Genomic DNA, 20,233 nt, shown 5'->3' on the forward strand with positions numbered 1-20,233 from the left:
TGCTGCTGCGTGTGTCCATGTGTGTGTGCGTGTGTGTGTGTGTGCGTGTGTATCAGTGTGTTCGTGTCGACTCGTCCATCCCTTCCTGCCTGCTTGCTGATAACAACTCTTGTCACCACCGCTGCTGTCCATCACCATCATCACCATCATCACCATCATCATCAGCAGCAGCAGCAGCAGCAGCAGCAGCACTGCGGCTGGAGGGGAGTGTAGCAGCGGCCTGTATCCTCCAGTTTCTTCTCCCTAAACATGTTTCGAAACCCATGGATTTCTAGTTACCATGTGAACCATGTGCAGCCCTATGGCCCAGGTAAGGCCTGTAGAAGAAGAGAGATCGGTCGGTGTTGAGTGTCCGTGGCGTTAGAGATCAGTCTGGGAGACTTTGTCACTTCAACGTAATGTAATGATCCAGTTTGTGGACTTTAGTTATTGATTCATTATTACTTTGACGGTGTACGTTGTTATAATCTGATACTTTTAGGGATGTTTGGACAGTTTAATCAGGTAGAGAAGCTGTTAATAAGCTCGTATCACCAGACTGATGCTGGTTTCATTCTGTCGATTGTACAATTCAATAGTTAACTTTTGGTGGCGTCTCCTTCACCTTGTTCTTGAAACTTCTACACGCTCCTCCTGAGGAAAGCAAAAGACTGGTTGACTCCGCGAGTCTATTTTGCACCTCTGAATATTTATAGAAAATCCCTCTCCTCACCGTGCTCGCTTTGGGACGGTCAGCAGCCTTAAGCTGCTCTCTGGCACTGCCAGCCCTGATTGAGCCGCACGCTGCGTGTTTTGTTGACAAGCTGCCGCTGTTTCCAAGGAAAGCCGGACTGACACTGGTACCAGGGACTTTCCAAAGGGAGGAAGTCTGTTGGCAAAGTCTCAATCAGCCAGACACACGTACACACACACACACACAAGATTCACACTGGCTGTGAATGTGAGAATCATGTCATACGAAGGAATATTGTGTAAGAAAAAAAAAATAATGTGTTGAATGTCGTATTTGCAGGAGTTATCGAGAGGGAAAGGTCTAGGTCGCCTGACCTCAGCATCCCATCAAACGTCAAACCACGTTGTGTCTCGTCAGGGTCGCTTCCCAGCAAACATCAGGGCCATGAACTTGATACTTGTTGGGACTTGGCCCCCGTCACTTCAATTTCCATGGCAATACTTTCTGCCCTTCAAAGAGTTGCTCCGCATTGCTGCACTGTCGTGGAGGCCAAAATAAGTCGGAGGTGTTCTGGAGGCGTCTGCCGCCGTAAGACGATCTGGCTCCTATACTGGGAAAACTTTACAACAGGCTGCTGTTGCTGTGACATGAGAGCGAGGGGGTCAGCGATCTGCTGGGAACTGGACGACAACTTTCTCAATGCCTTATTTATTAAAAAGGGTCGTCACAGTGAGGTTGGGGATTTGTTGTCAGAACGGAACCTACCATTGCATAATTTGTTTTAATACTATAATAGTGCAACATCTGTGAGAGTAAATGGACTTTTTTTGAGGTATATCCCACTGATGGTATATGTAGTCTGCTGTATGTATCAATACAATACATACATCTAATAAATACAATCAGCAATGAGAGCTTTTTCAACTTGTATGCCCAGAATTAAGCATCATAATGAGGATTTTCCTCCTCCTGTAACACATGATGAACAACAAAACGTGCAACTTTCTTTTTTTTAAATTTTGTCATCATGAAATGTTGATTTAAAAAAAATCTCCACTCTTTATAATTCAATTAATTTTTTGGCTCATTCCACACCTCCACCTGCCTCTTCTTTTCTGTCACGCAGTTTGTTTGTTTTTTAAATCTGCAAGCTTGATATCCTTGCAGTAAAGAACCAGACAACGCATTCAATGCATGAGATCTTCAAGAGTACAAACTCCAGGATTTCTCAAATTGCTCAGGTTTCTGTTGTTGGTACTGCTCAGATTCAAATGGTGGAAACTTGAGATTTGCTATTCAGAAACAATATATTCCTGCTAAAATATTCAGCATTTCTCAATTGGATTTGATACTGATGACTTGATACTCATGGTGATAAAACAGTAAGTTTTGTTTTTGCAGTACACTTTACATTTGAAGGGCTGCAATATATCAATAAGATGAGAATTCATTGACCGAACGTTTAAGGATTATGTTGGATTGCATTGTATGTTTTGTCAGTACTGGAGGAGGATTAAATATTTATTACGGGACATGAAAACATGCAAGATTGTGATCATGTGGTGTTGTAAAAGTGAGGCCCGAGCTGAGATATCCGTGATGCTGCAATGAAAGCTTCAGCTCGTTGCTCCCAAACTAGCCTCAAGGTCATGCTGTCGGGGTGAGTTTGTAAAAACATGCAGAATTCAACAGCTATAGGACTCGTTTTTTGGACATTTCACTCCAGTTTGCACGATGACGTATTACTAAAATTAACTTTATGTTGGGATTGTAGTCATTTTTAGTTGTAATTGTTTGGTTTTGTGAAAATCTAGACATTGTCATCATGTAGACCACACGTGTCGAACTCCAGGCCTCGAGGGCCGCAGCCCTGCACGTTTTGCATGTCTCCCAGCTTCAACACAGCTGATTGCAATGAGCAGCTCGTTCTCTGGCTTTGTGCTGAATGTGGTGATGAACCATCAGGACATTCAGGGGAGGGAGACATTGAAAACGTGCAGGGCTGCGGCCCACGAGGATCTGAGTTTGACACCCCTGATGTAGACCTTGTACCACAACAAAGAAAAACTTTTTTTGGCACTATTTTACCAGTACACTCAAGTTTATATTGAGCTGCATGTGTCCCCTGAACTAATAAGTGTTTGACAGCCTTTCTCTAAATGAAGTACTACATGAACTATCTCCAGAAATACTGTGCTGGTAAATGATGTCATGTATATTAAAGTAAATCCATACTGACTGCTCATGCACTTGAAAAGCGCTATATAATGAAGTCCATTTAGCAGGTACCATTTTAAAATGATTTTACATTTAAGAAGCACATTTAGACATGGATAACAGGATTGTGCACTCAAAGTTGATTCATTTTTAACTGAACTCTGTTTTTCTCCTCAGGATTTGAATCTAAAGCTCCCAACAAACTCTGCAGTTCGACCTCTTTGCCAACAGACGCCTTAAGGTAAGTACACAATTCCCAACCCCCCCCCATATATTACATAGATTAAATGACAAAGACATAAAAGGAATGATGCTGCCATTATTTTTTTTATCCAATCAGGCAACAAAGTACAGCTACAAAAATGACACTGGACATTTATGCCCCCTTGTATTTTGCCTTGTCATCAATATACACATATATACTTACTGGAGTGCTTCAGCTTATCATGCTAAGTACGCACTAAAAGCTGGAGATGTTGGAACGGCTTACGCTAAGACACTTTTTTGTTCACATGGCATTAAAGCCATAATACCTTCTTTAGGACCACTGTGCACCAAGCCCCGTTTTGCATTAGTTTAAGGAGTACTCGCAGGTCGTTTTGGCATTAAAGCATTAAAGCCAATTAGCTTTACTTCTGCAAAAACTGCAAAGACAAGATCATAAAGGCACAACCCTAAAAATAAAGGTTGGAGAAAAAAGCCTGAACCATCCAGGACTAGATTTACCTCTCAGTAGAGGTTGACATGAACTGTTAGAGATTGTTGCGTTTGTTTAACTTGCTTGGTGTGATTGGTTGAATCGTCCTGCCAGGTAGAAAATAAACAGGAGAGGTCTTGACTGGGCGTTTCTAATCGGTAAGAGTCAGGATTCGATGGCCTAGTTCTTAAGTTGGATCATGATAGACCGGTAAAGTGTCACCTTTACCGCGGCTTTACCTCCTTAAGACGCTTTGATTAAGGAAGTACAATCATCATGACTAAGACAGCGGCTTGATTCAGTGATTCAGGCTTAACATCAGTCACCAATTTCTAGCGCTTTCCTCAACTACAACTTGGTTTTGAGAGGAAAGATGTCACAATAAATTATATAAACACATTACAATGTAAATCATTGATTTCAGGTCTGTAATTCTGTCGTCTCGATCAGTTTTCAGAGCGACTTTTCCTTGAATGACAAGACCACATTGGTCAAGAGTGTTTCAGATACAGATGCCAAACTTCTGGTGGCTCTTCCCAAGGGTGGGTATCACTTCAAAGCATGATTACACAGAAAATAAGCCGACGTTGTCCCTATTTTCTAAATTACTCTTCATCATTTTAGTTTCAGAGTTGAAGAAATACTTCGAGGGAGCTGTCACACAGGATTTGGGGATGAATAGGTAACAAACACCGAATAAATAGAACTCAAACTCGGCTTAGTGGCTACAAACTTATCAGGCTGCCTGTTGTCTGCGACAGGAAGGAGAGGATAGCCCGGCGGCTGGAGGGGATAGAAAGTGATGTCCCGCCTGCACTCGTGCACGGTGGTTTGGTGGCCAACAGGATGCTGGAGGAGGATCCGCCGCGGTACACCCGCGCCTCAGACCCCTGTGAGCCTTGTGTGATGGGTAAGCATGGCACGATGCACTGCGAGAGTTTGTCATGTTGTCTTCAGGTGGACTTGATCAGGAAACAACCAAAATGTCAGCCAAAGAAATAAGAATACGAAAAACCTCAAATGGGACCGCAAGATTAATAGCTGCTTGAAAATAATCACAAAAGGCAAGACCAAACAGTTGTTTTATACAAAAATGGGTACATATGATATTAAAGTAAAAATCCTCTCTGGATCACTGTGTTTACACCAGAAGCATCACCCATAGTTTGGGAAACTTCACCAAGACTTTGTTTACTTATGTATGTATTTGAAAGCACCACATAACATCTTTTTGGAACATTATGGGGAATTGTCTTTAAGAGGCAATTGGGAAAAAAAATAACTGAATCATTTTCAGATATTCTGCTGTTTTTTTCTGGAACATACGTTCTTATTATTCTTATTCTTATTCTTATTATGTAAAATATGGCAATAGTTACTAAAACAGACTTGCAGTTCTGTCAAGAATTGTCAGTCAGTTTTAGGAACAATAATCTCAAATATTGAAGGATCTCAGCATGACTTTGTGTACCGGAGGAAACTTACTTGTTGCATGCTGTTGCAGTTTGCTGAGAAGAACCTCAGAATTATTACATGAATGTTATTTAAGAAATTCAGGATAAGACCATGCAGCACAGCGGTGTAGTGATCAGCACTCTGACCTCACAATGAGAGGACCCAAGTTCAATTTTAGTTCTTTCTGTGTCAAATTTGCATGTTCTCCCTGTGCCTGCCTGCATTTTCTCTTTGTCAATGACTCTCCATTGCCTGTTAGTGTGAGGGTACGTGTGCATTGATTGTCTGAGAGCGAGTCAGTATCAGTTAGTTATGCCCAAGGTCACATGACCCATCTTGGATAAAGCAAGTATAATACCTTCTTTTTCATATGCATCTACGTTTCTTTATACTCCTTCATGAGAAATCAGATTTTTCTCTTTGGCCATCAATCACAGTTCAGTCTAAGATGTGAAATGAACTCTGACGAGAACAGTTTTTATAAAGTGGTATTACAGTGATATAATAATTAAATGTGATCAAATAAGTTATCATTCCCTCCTTTTCTCACAGTGAGGCGCTACAGTCGAGAGGAGCTGGAAGCACCACAAAAGCAGGTGGCATCTCCAGACCGGGCCCATCAAGTCAAAGGTGGGGTTGGCGGTGGTCATCCTGACCCGATGTTGGTGTATGTGGACCCAGTAACTTTGGCCACGCCCTCCACGCCCACGTCTGGCCAGACAGACGGCAGCAGCATGACCTCCAAAGCTGAACGCATCGCCCGCTACAAAGCCGAACGCCGGCGCCAGCTGTCGGAGCGGTACGGCATCCACCTGGATCAGGAGGCGGAACTCGATTTCACGCCACGCCATCGTTCCAGGCGTCACACGGACACCTATGAACGACAACCCAACGCCAGGCGAGAAAGGCCTGAAGAGGAGAACCAAGAACCAAGAATGCCATACCGCTCTGGGGTGGGCAGAGTTTACATGAGGACTCACCAGGATTCCACACCCGTGAACACGCAGAGCCCCTCCCACACAAACCAAGCCCCTCCGCCCACTCAGGAGAGACCCAGCAGGTTCTCAGAGCGGGAACGGGCGATGAACATGGAGAACTACCGGCGTGGCGGAGCTCAAGAGCGTCCAGCCGTTCAGAGAAGCAGGACCCAGGAGGTGCATCCACCTCAGCTCCAAACACAACACCAGCCCCGCCATCAAGACGCCGCCCACATGGAGCCAAGCCCCGCCTCCACCAGGGACTACAGCATCGCAGCGGTGCCCAGCTCTCCTCGCACCGCCCGCCGAGCGTCCCTGCCCTCCACCCGCTACGGCATCTCGCCCGGGGATTTATTCATCGAGCAGCAGGCCCAGAGTATCCTCAACAGACAGGGGTGAGTTCAATGACACACATAACATTCTAATATTAAACCCTAATATATGACAAAAAGCTATTTGCAAACAGACATTAGTAAAAGTTTGTTTGTACCTTCCTATAGTAGTATGACAGTATAGTTCGAAGTGGTAGTAGGTTGTCTCAAGCATTTCGATTATTACAGTAGTCTTGGTGTGTGTGCTCCAGCAGACACGTCCCACAGTGTCTGACGTTGTGTCTGATGTATTTTTGGACTGTATTCAGTCTCAGGCAAACCTTTTGCTTTTCTCATAGTTATTTTCACTCTGTCTGGTAAAAAGGTGGGCTGCTAATCACTTCACTTCAGTCTGTAAATAGAAAATACACATTTATAAACAGAAATATACATTTGTCCAGATAGATAGATAGATAGATAATGGTAAAAAAAGCTTGAGATTGGAGTGTTTTGGTTTGTTTTTTTTAAACCCAACATCTTAGTAAAGAAGCATAATATGATAATGAAGCCAGTATTTCCTGAAAACGTGTTCCAAGTGGACAGCCAGCTGACTTTCCCAAGTAAAACAAACATGTAACTATTATTATCTTTCATTCATTTGTAGTCCTCTTTTTAATTCGTCTTCTCCCTAACAGTTTTTCTGATGTTTTGGTTGTCTTTGTTAAGTAAATGATGACCTCTCCTTCCTAACGGAGTCTCAGAATTTAGCATTTTGCGATCCCATAATAGACGTTTAAATCGGTCTTCCATCATTATCATACAAAGTGTCACTGGCTCTTGATCCTGTTAAACTGAATATTTAGTTCATTGAATTCAGTTCCAGGTCTAGGAAGCAGAAGAACTAATTCATGGTGGAAATATTTACGAACAAATAGAATCCATTTTACATTTACTAAAAAAAAAAAAAAAAAACACACACTTACAAGCTGATTCACTATCCGGATGTTTATGAGTTAATGTATAGTGTGATTTGTTGTGTGTGAAAACATTTGCATTGGTTATGATCGCATTTTTAACTCATTTTAAGAAGGTGATGGGCACTGACGCAGCCTTTAGCAGAGAGGCTTTTCATCAGCTGGCTCACCATGACTTTTATTTGCAGGCATTGTAGTGAGATATTTTCTTTGTTGCACCTCATATTTTGACTCTGCGCCCGATCCCCTCCCACCTTGCTGTTCCCATGGTATATCACATTTCAGTTTGCGCTTGTGGAGGCGCAGCGTCTCATCCTTTCACTGCAGGATGGACGCCAGCAACAACCAGTGAGGATTTGTTTCGAGCTGATGGTCTCATGCTGTTATTATTAGTTGATCACCTGCAAAATGCACACAAACGGAATCTACTTGCATTCAATTCAGCACGCTTTATCCGCGATCTTAATTTTCCCGTTAAAGTGTAAATGCGTGTGGCCTGGGCGACATGAGCAGTTCAGTGTTGATGAACCGGAGCTGATAGGGTGACAACATTAGTCAGCTTCAGACCACGATCCAGTCAGTGACAGATCCTCAGACTCAGCGCTCGTCAGCAGGTCAGCGCTCTCATGTCGCCCTCCTCAGGTTCTGGCCTGTTCACCCCCCTGTGACATGATATCCGAAGCTTGTACTGTGACTTTGGAGTGTCAGTGTAATTAGACTTCCATTTTCCCCGTGAGACTCCTACCTAAAGGACTGTGGAGAGGTGCAAATAAACAGAAATCTTTGTTTTGATATGAATGGTTCTATTGGTAAAGACTGAAGTGAGGGATAGTATTTGGGGATTTGGATGACCTACATATGTGGCATACCTGGATGAGGTGCTGAAGCCAACCTTTTGAGCTGAATGAACAGGTGAATTTCACCTGAGCTGTTTTTTCTTTTTAATTGAAAACAAACAAACAAAAAAAAAAAACACGCCAACATGCTATTGATAGTTTGCTTTTTGTACATTTTAAACCTGTTTTAGAAACCTGATATACTATTGGCACATTGTGTCAATGTCATAAAAACAAGCTCTTGTAAACCCATAATTTCATTCACGGCAGCACATCACATGTTGACAGGAACATATATTAACATTTCATTCTGTTGCCTGAATCACATCTCAAAAAAGTTGGGACAGGATTATACTTGCCAATGTGCACGAAGCCCTTTTTGTTGCAGAAGGTTGAGGAATTCTGGGAGGTGAGGAGACAAATAGCTGTATTTTCGTCCTGCACAGAACACTCTGTTCACAATGACATCTGAAAGAGGTTTTGTTTCTGAGAAACTCTGCATCTCTAAAACCCTATAGCTGTAACTTAAGCTAACTGCTATATATAACAGCTTTTTGGTTGCCTCTTTGTTTTTCCAGATGTGTTGCCACCATGAATAGGGTTTTATTAATCATAAAATTTGGTAATTTCATACTTAAAACATTTCTGACATTCTGTTTGGCTGCTGTCATGAATACAAGCTCAGTTTAGGGGATTTGCAGATCATTGCTTCTCGTTTGTAATAGTAAAGTGGAGTTGCCATGTTCGTGTTAGCAGAGAGAGAGTGAGAGAGAGAGAGAGAGAGCACGAGAGAGGCCCAGTGCATGCTGGTACTTGACGTTACCATACGCAGTTGTAGGATTTAGAGGCTGAAGTTGGTCCCATGACAGTCTCGTGTTTTGAACTTTGTTCTTTAAGTTTCCAGCCTTCTTATCATGCAGCCGATTATTATGTCGACATACAGTATATAACTCCTCTCAAAACTCTCATTTAACATTGCAACTGCTCATTATTCATCCATGTTTGCATAACTTGGAAAAAAAAAGACAATATAACGTTTGGCAAGTCTCATAGGTTTTCATTGAACCTGTGTGTGTTACTTCCTCTCCTGAAGAATCCGAGCAAGGGAGCGATTGTCCAGGGATGAAACAGTCCAGAGGCTCCCTGACTGGAGCCCAGACAGGCACCAGACAAACAGACACCGTCCTCAGGGGACCATTGCCCTGCCCTCAGACCCCACCCAGCACAGGACTGTTCTCCAGCCTCATCCTAGTCCAGACCTCCATCATCCTGCCCACGGGCACGCGGCCCACCTTTCCTCCACCTCGGAGAACAAACACTCGGGTCCCGCCGTGGACTCCCAGCCCTATTTGGCCATGACGGCACCGGTGGCTAACGCACAATCTTCTGGACCTCCTGAGGTTCAGCCACGAAGGAGGGTGAGTGCTGACCAGATCCACGCTGCCCACAGAGATGCAAGAGTGGAGGCCAGACAGGCCCTCAAAGAAGAGGCCCACACAGAAGGCCTGCTGAAGAGCAGGAAAGCTGTATTACCTTCAGAAATCCGCAGGAGGGAAAAGAGCGTGGATGACCCTCATAGAGGCCGGCATGAGGACATGGATTGGCAGAGCGGCAGCCCAGAACAGAGGAGGACGAGTCGAAGTGAGGAAGATTGGGATCGGGAGAGACCGAGGGAGAGGGGGAGGGAGAGAAATGTCGAAAGAATCAGAGAGAGAAGGGGAGAGCATCACTCCAGCTATGACAGCCAGGAGGAGAGAATATACAGATCCATCCAGCCGCCGCACGCCTCTGCAGGACAGCAGCATCGACAGCATCAATCCACAGAGCCCGTGTATCAAATTCAGCCACAAGAGGTGCCGACGCAACAACAGAGCGAACCCAGAAGACGGCAGCATGCCGCTAAGATTGAACAACAGGAGCCTCACAAACTGCACCAGCAGGAGCAGCCGAGGCAGGCACAGGACAACCAGAGGCAACATCAGTCTCAAAGACTGCAGGAGTACGAACCGCACAGACACGAGCACCAAAGTCATCAGCAAGACTCCCAGAGTAGAGAACACGGGGTCCACATGGACAAAGAGTTTGAGTCCCAGAGGCTGCAGCAGCACGCTCCGTCAGGAAACCAGCGGGTGGACTCGGCCGTCTCCCTCCAGAAGAGCTCCGCATTGCCTCAGGCTAAACACAGAGGCGCCGAGCTGAGCGGAGGGCCCAAACCCAAGATACGAACCCGATCCATGTCGGATATCGGAGTGAGCCAGCACTCCGCCATGTACCGCATGGAGAGAGCAGCGGCCAGCAGAGAGGCGTCCAGAGCCGTCCCGCAGCCGGGGGTGGCGAACGGGGAGATGGGCGCGCTGGACACCAGGGTGTCGGTGGCTCAGCTGCGACACTCTTATCTGGAGAACGCCAACCGGAAGCCGGAGTTGTAGGTCCACTGGCATGGGCTCTGTGTTGCATTGCTGAGTAACTATCTAACAAAGAGAAATAAAAGCATAGCAGACTTTGCTGCCGCGTGTGATTGTGTGGCATGAAATGTGTCGAGGCGTACTGTTTTTACAATTTTAACTTGCGAGCTTAATTTACTGACCTCAGTCAACGCCAGTTTTTTTTTATTTACTATTTGACATGGACCTGCTGCTGCATGTTAACATCAAGCACTGGCTCAGCTTGTGTAACATAAAAGGTGCAATTTTGAGCGGGTGGAGGTATTGACCCCCAGTTTGCTAAATTTTTCTGGTCAGATGTTTTTACCTTAGGGGGAGTGGTTAGAAGATGTTTTGTCTTTTTCAAAATAATCAAAGCTGGATCGCCAGCACAATAGATCAAAACGTGCAGTTTTAAAATATAAAGAAAGCAGAAATGACAATTCTGATATGTTGATTTAAAAAGTTAAGCAGACAGCACATACCCATTCAGGCATCTCTCAGAATTTCCCATGAATAGAATTTAAACAAGTTCTTCTGATGTGAAAACTGTCAATTTTCCTTATAAGTCTCTGAAAACTCCTCGTTCTGGAAACAGCTTGCCGGGTGCAACATATCTGAAACACCCTCCTCCACCTCTCTGTGGAAAGAGGGAAACACTTGTGCTCTGCAGTCACAGTAAATAGTTACGGTCGACAGTAACCATAGCAGTTTGCATGTCAGGCCACTAGTTGGTGCTGCATTTTCCCATAAAGAGCAGTAAGATGTAAAAGTCAAACTCCATGATTTCTTTCTTGATTTGCACTAGTGTCTGTGTCTGGTTGAGATGATGGGGAATTCAAAAGAGGGAGCAATAAGTCACCACACAACATCCGTAAATTTCTCAATTTTTGCATGCTCCTTGTCTTTTCCGCTTTGGGTGTATTTCTGTGGCAGCGTTACATCGCCACCAACAGGCCTGGCATAAGTACTACACAACTACATGATTTTGAGTAGTTTTCATGATTTTGTGAGGACGGGGAGAAAAAAGATAATTTTGGCTTGTGTGGACACGGTCTAAGTCTAATAGTCTTCACGGGAAACAGAAGAAAATAGGACCTTCCTCCCTCCACTGGTTTCTTCAGAAATCGCACCTTCGTAACATTTCATTGTGTGACGCTCTGCTCCTCTGATCTGACTGCACTTCCTGTTAAAGCCAGCGCAACTCGTCGTTGTTAATATCATTTCTGCCTTTTCTTTTATGTTGTTGTCTTCTGTCAATGTTTCCAAAACCATCTCAAAAGTGAGACCACTAAAGTAGAGCTCTCAGCTATGGAGGTAGACCCAGCTAGCGGCAGCGATCGTGACCGGGCTGCTCGGAGGCCTCGACGCTACATCACCCCGGGAGACAGCCGCATGTCGGAAAGGTTTAGGACCCAGCCCATCACCTCTGCAGAGCGCTTGGAGTCTGATAGGTACAGGAGGGGCTCTCTCAAGCAATCTGCTGGAGCTGCTGGGAGTGATTTTCATGTACAAACGACAATACTTTGAATGGCATGGCAGTGTTGGCTGAAGGCGGTTCATTCATGTAAAGATATGCTCATGCAGATGCTTGATGGGTTTATTTTTTCTTCCGCAGGTCTCGCCTCAGTCCGTCGCAACTTCAAGATCCAGAAGGTACGCACGGACAACAACAAAATCAAAATCGCAATGTGAATTAGGCTTTTTCAGTATTTAAAGCAAATGTAACTCCACCTTTGCTCAACAGATGAGGAAAAACTGGACGACAGAGCAAAGATGAGTGTGGCTGCAAAGAGGTCTCTCTTCAGGGTACACTTCCTGCTTTCAGCAGATTTCAGACGCACCTTGTTTGTTTCAATTTTTGGCCCTAAAAACAAGAAGTCTGCACAACTTCAGCTCTCTAGTTAACTGAAAACACACATACTGTATATTGTTGAGTAAAATGTTTCTGTGTGTTTTCCGGTTATCTTTATCCAGGAGCTGGAGCGTACATCTGAAGGAGGTGTTCCCAAACCACGGTCAAGAAACGCCGCTGTCGAGAGACGCCTGAGACGAGTTCAGGACCGATCGCACACGCAGCCCGTCACCAACAGGGAGGTGGTCAGTGTCTCCAGGTAGAGCTCCACTTTCCTTCCCGCATCCATCCTGGTTTTTTTTTTTCTTCTTTGCCACATCATAGCGCACCTCTTGTTGATCTCTCTTCTCCCTATTCTTCATTAACCGCATGTTTGATTCCTTTGCCTTTCATACATTTTATATTTGTACTTTTTTTTTAAGCGATCCAGATGCATCATCACAACCTGCTGGAGTTAATGTAAACCACATCACCAGCCTGCCGGCGGCCAGTGTGACCAGCCTCAGGTGTGCCAAGCGGCTTTCTTAACTGTGCATGTGCATTTATGAGACTAAGATATGAGAAAGTTGACTTTTTGGATCTCAATTCATTGAAAGTACAGAATGTTTCAAACATGTACAGTTTCAGTACAATTAAATCTCATAACTTGACACAGAGACTGAAAACTTAAAACCAGATGGTGTTTGCAGCGAACAAATCTGCATCTCCCTCTCCTGGCTGGAGTGCCGATGTGCTCATCCGGCTCACCTTACCTTGTTATTTCTGCCCCTGCATGTGCAGCCTCTTAGCTGTGTGCACCTTATAGGGAGAGGGAGCTGCTGTTTACACAATAACTCATTCAGTACTTTCCAAGTCCGGTTTCCATGCATTCCCACTTGCAGTGGTTCTCACATGCATGGTCACGACTGTCTGTAAAGAATCTGGTTACATGTGTTAAGGGAAAGGTCAGAGGTTGAGCCTGTTAAAGCCCCCGACCCCCCTCTGCATATCTGGGTTCACGTGTTGCACGGTTTGTTTACTAGCCCTGGTTTAACTCGGCGCACTGCTGAGAGATTTGCTGTAACCCCTTCAAACTTCCAAGTGCATTATATGATTATCTGGCATATGTGTACTGATCTACTTATGTCTCTTTTTGCTGTGCCTGTAATCTTCCACAGTTGTCACAGTTTTTAATCTTTAGGGTATTTTCATGTATGCTTTCTTTGTCATATAAGAAATGCCATTATATTAGGATTTTCTGCAATGGAGAAGTCTGAAAGCCCTCTTCCTTATTTCAAATCATCACTCTTACATCCTCCTCTTACCACTCCAGCATTCAGGCGTCCTCTCAGCCGGGCTCAGTGGGCCCGGAGCAGGAACAGGCTGGTCCGGACCACCAGAAACCAGGCCAAGCTTCCAGCGCCGGGGCAGAGTTCGACATCCAGGAGGCTTTCCTGGATGAGCCGGACCTGTCCACGCTCAGTTTGTCAGAGAAGATGGCCCTGTTCAACCGCCTGGCGAAGCCCACCGGGAAACCAGGGGAGGGCAGTCGGGGAGACACCCGCCAGCGCAGAGCCAACGCCCGCTTTCAAACACAGCCCATCACACAGGGCGAAGTGGAACAGGTAAATGGTGTCAGTCTATGTATATTTTGCACAAAGTACACAGTTCAATAATGATAATCACTGCAATATACAGTACATATCAGAGTTTGACTTATGGAGATTTTATGTAAAATATTCTAATTTGCAAACACGTGCAGATAGCTTGCATGTTGAATTTTGAGCGTGATTTTAGAATATCAACATGATTGACCTCTCGCCAAACAGGAGCTCTCAAATGAGGGTTTCGCATTTATTGAAGCCCGTTTATATGAAAACTGTCTGGTTTAGTTTATGTGTTCATTTAATTGAATAGAGCGCATCGCCCATGAGCACAAAGTTAAATGTGATGGGCGACGTGTTGCTGAAGGAAGTTATCAAATGTACGGGAGAATTATCTGGCAAAAAAAAACAAAACGGGGAGGCTGCTCCATCACAAAGTCAAAGTTGTGGGACTAACAACAGCAACAGTGAGGAAATAGTGACTTTTTCAAAGAAAACGGAAACAATACAACTCTGAGACACCGAGCTGAGATGTCAGTGATACTGCCATGAAAGATAGCAAACTGCCATCAGCCACGCGTGATAAAAACTTGCACATTTCAAATAAAAGTCAGCACCTACAAACACACTGCAGATACAGATATGAAAGTATACACATCACTGATATCAAGTGGTAGAAAATCTTCACAATCTCGAGTAAACCCTTTGAAACGGTGTCATTGATTATTTTAAATTGACTACAGCATTTTATTGTATAACCATGTTAAACAGCCCTTCAGCTACAGACACTTCAGTTCCAGGTCACTTGCAACACTCAGTGTTTTATAGTGTACCAGTGTCCCTCTGTGCTTTGTGGGTGGATGACACAGATCTCTGTGCAGCTCGAAGAAACTTACACAGAGGAGGTCAAAGAATTTATCTCCATTTTGGCTTTGTTGCCCCTGGACGTCACAGACGGACAACTCTTATTTGGTAGGCCGGAGACCAGGCAGAGTATTACGTCTCCTATCATGAGAAACATTTATTGATGTGTCACATGCTTTCATTTTCTGTATTAAACAGCTGATGATTCCTTAAGAGAAGCAAAGAGTGAGGTTCTGATTTCATCGGGGCACCGATGGATTCAGATGTTTCACAATGTTTTAACGATGTTCATCATGTTCTCAGCAGTGTGTCATAGTCAATAACTGGTGTCCACACAGGATGCTGAGCTGTCCGTACCGTCAGCGGTGTGTAACGGTGACTTAGAGGCCAATCAGGGAGAACATGTAAGACACAGCCTGCGATATGGCGCTTGTGATAGGTTGCATCCAGCGATCCCACGACTGAATACGCAGTGTTTGTGATGTTTATTGCAGAGCTTGTCAAATGTCATGAAAAGAAAAAGTCCTGTCGTGCCTCAGTGTTGGACAAATTCTATGTGATGCATACGCAACAAGAATTTTATGGTGCCTTGCTTGTTCCATGTGGCTGATTATCATCGGTAGCTGCTTCTCTGACATGCTTGATTGCTGCATTACAAGCATGGATGGAATAGTTGGATACAAGAGAAGTTTATTCAGGCTTCCTCCTGACCTGAATACACTCACTCGAAAAAAAACCCAACATGTATCTGGGGAATGAGAATATTAATGGTCCTGGCTTCGATATTGACAGTGAGGGTCAAGACCAGGCCTGGAATTGCAACCAAAATGCATTTTCAGTGGCCAGTGTGGATTTTCAAGTGTTTTAAATGTGGCTTCTGCAATAACAACATTAACATCAAAGCTTTGGACACTACTCAGAAAGATGGGTCCAATATGCACAGCTGTAAATATAACAATACTGTATTTTCTCCTGGATTTAATGTATGATAACAGACGATTTAAATCATTTCCCTTGCTCATCGGATCTGTTCAGTTCAGTTTAACGTGCAACAAGTCAGATATTTAGGAAATTATTGTTTAAATCCATAAAAGGTAGCATTGTATGTCAGTTTGGAATATATTACTATTGATGATTTGTGATAATTCGATCGAGTAGCTAAACAAGGTAAGAGTTTTTATTCACTCCAGTCATGCTTAACATTTTAAAACGTCATCCTCAGATATTATTGACAAAATTGCTCTGAACTGATGTGGTGTTTTGGTAGGTGCTTTGCTTTGTTAACCAACCATCCATCCATCCATCCATCCATCCATCCATCCATCCATCCATCCATCCATCCATCCATCATAAAGAGATAGAACTTTTTGACACAGTCTCTCTGTTTTTTGCAGGTGAAAAATGGAGGAGAGATAAAACTGGAGCCTCTTTCAGCCTCTCTGGTTCGATCGGTGGCAGCCGTCACCTCCCAGGCTTCAGTCACCTCACTACCCGGTCCTGGTGGCGGCGGCGGCGGCGGTGGTGCTGATGACAGTCTCCATCCAGGAAAGTCTACCGCCCTCCCATACATCCCTGCCTCGCAACAGCCTCCCAGTAACACGGGCATCCTCCAGGAGAGGGCGCTGAGGTATTTCTCCATGACCCAGAGTGGGGACCCGGGCCACCCCGAGCCCGAGCTGGACTCCTCCCAGCTTCTCCCCGAGAGCAGAGACAGAGCCGGGGCCCCTCCTGCTCCCAGGCAGCAGGCTGAGGCGGCGGAGGAGAGCAGGCGAGGGTGGCAGGAGGAGGACGTGAGGGGGAGGCAGCGGGGAGGAGCCAGAGACGACAGCAGCAAGGGTAAGCCGCACTCCCCCGACAGGGACAGACAGGACCGGCAGCAGCATCCCCAGTCTCAGCACCCCGCCCAGCCCTCTCAGTGGAGGGGCGAGCCGGAGCCCAGCTGGAGAGCCGCAGACGCAGAGTTCCAGGAGGCAGGGGCCAGAGGAAGAGGGGAGTACCTGAGGGAGGCTGCAGCATCTCACAGTGCCTCCACACAGGAGGAGGAGAGGACCGGTGGCTGGAGCCAGGCAGGCATCTCAGGTAGGAGACACAAGGAGACAGAAAGATAGGGAGGGACACCGCCAGGTTTGTGGAAATTTGGTAGACAGAAAGAGAAAGAAGAGGAAGGAAGTGACAAAAAGGAAAAGCAATGTCTGGAGAAGGAGCCACTCTCATTATCCTCATTGTCTTATGCAGCGTGCTCCCACGCATGGTTGCTTTTGCCGGCTGCACACACACTTGTCCCAGCTGGGGGTGTTTGATTTGGCTGACAGAGGGAGAGATAGAAAGCGAGAGAGACAGAGAGAGAGAGAGAGAGAGGCGTCTGAGGCTGCATCTAATTAGCATATTTTTCCATGAACTTACCTCATGGCTCTCTTTGTCTAGAAACAGGAAACCCTTTCCCAACATGCTGTTTGTCAGCCCACAGACACCAAGGGTTTTTGTGTGTGTGTGTGTGTGTGTGTGTGTGTGTGTGTGTGTGTGTGTGTGTGTGTGTGTGTGTGTGTGTGTGTGTGTGTGTGTGTGTGTGTGTGTGTGTGTGTGTGTGTGTGTGTGTGTGTGTGTGTGTGTGTGTGTGTGTGTGTGTGTGCGCGCACACTGCCACCGCCTATAAAAGGGGCTGTGGTCCCTGTGCACCACAATACGCCTGTGGGTTGGCTGCTTGTGCACATCCTACAGTAAAATGGGTTTGACCTGTTTCTATGTGTTAATGCACAGTGTGTCCAGGGGTGGTCTTTTCCCATGTGTGCACACCAACAGAGCACACACAGATGAAAGCTCTCATTGAAAGAGAGCACAACAATTGTCCAGCACTTAAATGAATCAGGTAGAGGACAAGAGGGACACAATGGGTGCCTTGTCTGCAGGCTGCAGTTTTATTTAGTTCTGCATGAGTAAATCTTCACTGAAGTAAAGTCCATTATTACCACGAGGCTGGAAGGACTCATAATAATAATAATTCAATGGTAATTACTGCTAAAAAAGACTAAAATGAAGCTGTCATCCTCTTGAAATCCACTGTTTTCTTCTTAGCTGGGTATTAGGCAAAGAAACTGAATAGAAACAGTATTTATTACATGTATGTCCCATACTCAGCAGGCTTTTTATTTGCCTTAATCTTTTGCATACGTCCACATGCATGCATTAGTTTGAGCGACTACTGATTACACAAGAGGATTTATCGTAATCTCATATGGGTGTGTGTACTTGACTGCCTCCAGCTTTTCTAAGTTCACAGTCATGGATAAAGATCTGATGATGTTATATGGTTTAAAACAAAACGTCTATGTGATATCAAAAGCTGCAGAAATGTGTATTTATCTTTGGGGGATTGAGAGATTTTTTGTTATTTCTTCTGTCATCTGTTACTGTAATAATAATTACACGATTTACAACTGGAGTGCAGCCATAGTTTATGTAAAGCCACTGAAAATAGAAGCTGTTTCAGCTTTAAGAATGACATTACTTCAACCCTTTATCAGGCCAGGGATCATATTTCACAACTTGTTATCAAGTTTAGTTGCAAATAACATTAGAACAGTAGTTAATATGATTTCATAATGTCTTACTGAGGTCTAGAGAGTGATATGTCTAATTCATACATAGCTTTAAGTGATAAATAATGAAAATTGTGACATTTTGTTTATTTTACAGATTTTGTGATCACTTCATGGTGTTAATGTTTTACTTTTGTGACTGGAAAAGGTTTAAACCTTTAAATCATCTTAAATAGTCTTTAGATCAGATTTCTTTTTCCACTTTTAACCTTTCTAATGTGTTCTCGATAGAGGTTTAAGAGAACTTTTCAACACTCCAGAGGCCTTTTTTTTTCTTTCTTTTTTTTTAAATCTGAAGGTTTTGATAACAGCTTTTTGAATGACTTGACTAAAAAGGAAAACTATATGGCAAAGACTCACCAGTATAATTACTCTCATCAGGTTCAATATGGCAAAAGCTGATTAATCGGTTACTTTTCTTTCCAGACTTGGCGTATCATCCTGCACCACTGAAACCGCTCATAGCTAAAGTATCGTCGCGGACTGTGTCCCACGTTCCCAGTAACCAGCCGCCTGTCATCCAGCCTCCTCAGACTCTTCCTAAACCCTTCACACAGCAGCCTCCTCCAACCCAACCCAAGCCGTCTTCGTACTCCCAGCCCCCACCAACGTACCCCAAACCTTTCACCCATTCCCCACAAACCCAAGCCAAGCCTCAGGGATTCATTCAGCCTCTGCCCAAGCCGTACCCGCAGACGGCCCCCCAGATCCAGCCCAAGGCCCCGGTGCCTCCGCAGCCACCGCCCAAGCCTCAGTGCTTCCCCCAGGCGCTGGTGAAGTCCCAGTCCCTGCCCCTGGACTGTACCGAGGACTTCAGCAGACACAGCATCCACTCTGGAGATCTGCTGTCCCCGACGGAGTCTGGGTCCGGAGACCAACTGTCTGACAGCATGTCCTCCAAACAGATGTCCATTAAAGAGAGGTGAGTGATCATTCAACCACTCAAAGAGAATGTGGAGAGTTAATGGTGTTGTTGTATTAAAGGTTACAGCTCATCGTTAAAGGTTTAAAGGTATTAAATTAGCCTCAAAGGCATGCTGTCACGGTGACTTTGTAAAAACACCCATAACGCAACAGCTCGGACAAGTTTATTGGACATTTCTCTATGTTTTGCACCAGAAGGTTTCATTAAAATCTGCTTTAAGTTGAGATTGTAGTCATTTTGGGTAATAATTGTTTGGTTTTCTGAAAATATCGACCATTTTCATGACGTATACTCTGCAAATAAGTGACTAAAATACTCTTTTGGTCCACATTCACTTCGATTTCATTCACAAATCTTGGATCGTCAGTGCTTTAAAACAAACATGTAAGGTAAGACTCCCACATCGATGTCTGCTTCTTGAGAAAAAAATCCTTTTCTGACAGAAAAGCTCCTCAGTTGCTGCCCGTCCTTCACTTCGACGTGCACGTGACGCAGATCCATTTTTAACATCATGGCGGTAACAAACAGAGCGCTGTGGGGACCCCTGACGTCCTCTGAGGATCAGCAGATTCCTATTGATGCCCTAATTTCAGGCCCCGTCCACATTCAAGAAGCGGAGATGATGACATACTTTACTTTACCCCTCAGTGCTCGGGCCAGTTTGAACAATCACGTTCGGAGACTGCGAAGCTGAAAACTCTGACCTACTTTTTCACCCTTCAAGGATTTTTTTTCTCCCTACGACCTTTGTAGAAATATCGACAACGCCTATAAATTCAAAAATCTGACCTTGAAACAACAAGCTATTGATTTCATGTACGTTTCATTCATAAATTCATTAAACCCT

General features: G+C 44.7%; 1 protein-coding gene across 1 annotated transcript in view; it reads left to right on the forward strand.

The window, feature by feature from the left end:
• Positions 1-249: 249 nt before the first annotated feature.
• Positions 250-20,233, forward strand: part of svilb (supervillin b) — a gene marked incomplete at its 5' end in the record, with an annotated part of 38,015 nt that continues 18,031 nt past the window's right edge. The window contains 16 exons of the mRNA XM_080471103.1: positions 250-310; positions 3,068-3,131; positions 4,038-4,129; positions 4,212-4,269; positions 4,349-4,497; positions 5,595-6,414; positions 9,234-10,565; positions 11,847-12,017; positions 12,182-12,219; positions 12,311-12,372; positions 12,541-12,677; positions 12,841-12,924; positions 13,731-14,022; positions 15,204-15,269; positions 16,260-16,944; positions 18,888-19,383. Of these exons, the coding sequence (XP_080327229.1) occupies positions 250-310; positions 3,068-3,131; positions 4,038-4,129; positions 4,212-4,269; positions 4,349-4,497; positions 5,595-6,414; positions 9,234-10,565; positions 11,847-12,017; positions 12,182-12,219; positions 12,311-12,372; positions 12,541-12,677; positions 12,841-12,924; positions 13,731-14,022; positions 15,204-15,269; positions 16,260-16,944; positions 18,888-19,383 (4,607 nt within the window). The remainder of the gene's footprint in view (positions 311-3,067; positions 3,132-4,037; positions 4,130-4,211; positions 4,270-4,348; positions 4,498-5,594; positions 6,415-9,233; positions 10,566-11,846; positions 12,018-12,181; positions 12,220-12,310; positions 12,373-12,540; positions 12,678-12,840; positions 12,925-13,730; positions 14,023-15,203; positions 15,270-16,259; positions 16,945-18,887; positions 19,384-20,233) is intronic.

Source organism: Lipophrys pholis (genome assembly GCF_963383615.2).
Source record: "Lipophrys pholis genome assembly, chromosome: 1".
NCBI lineage: Eukaryota > Metazoa > Chordata > Actinopteri > Blenniiformes > Blenniidae > Lipophrys > Lipophrys pholis.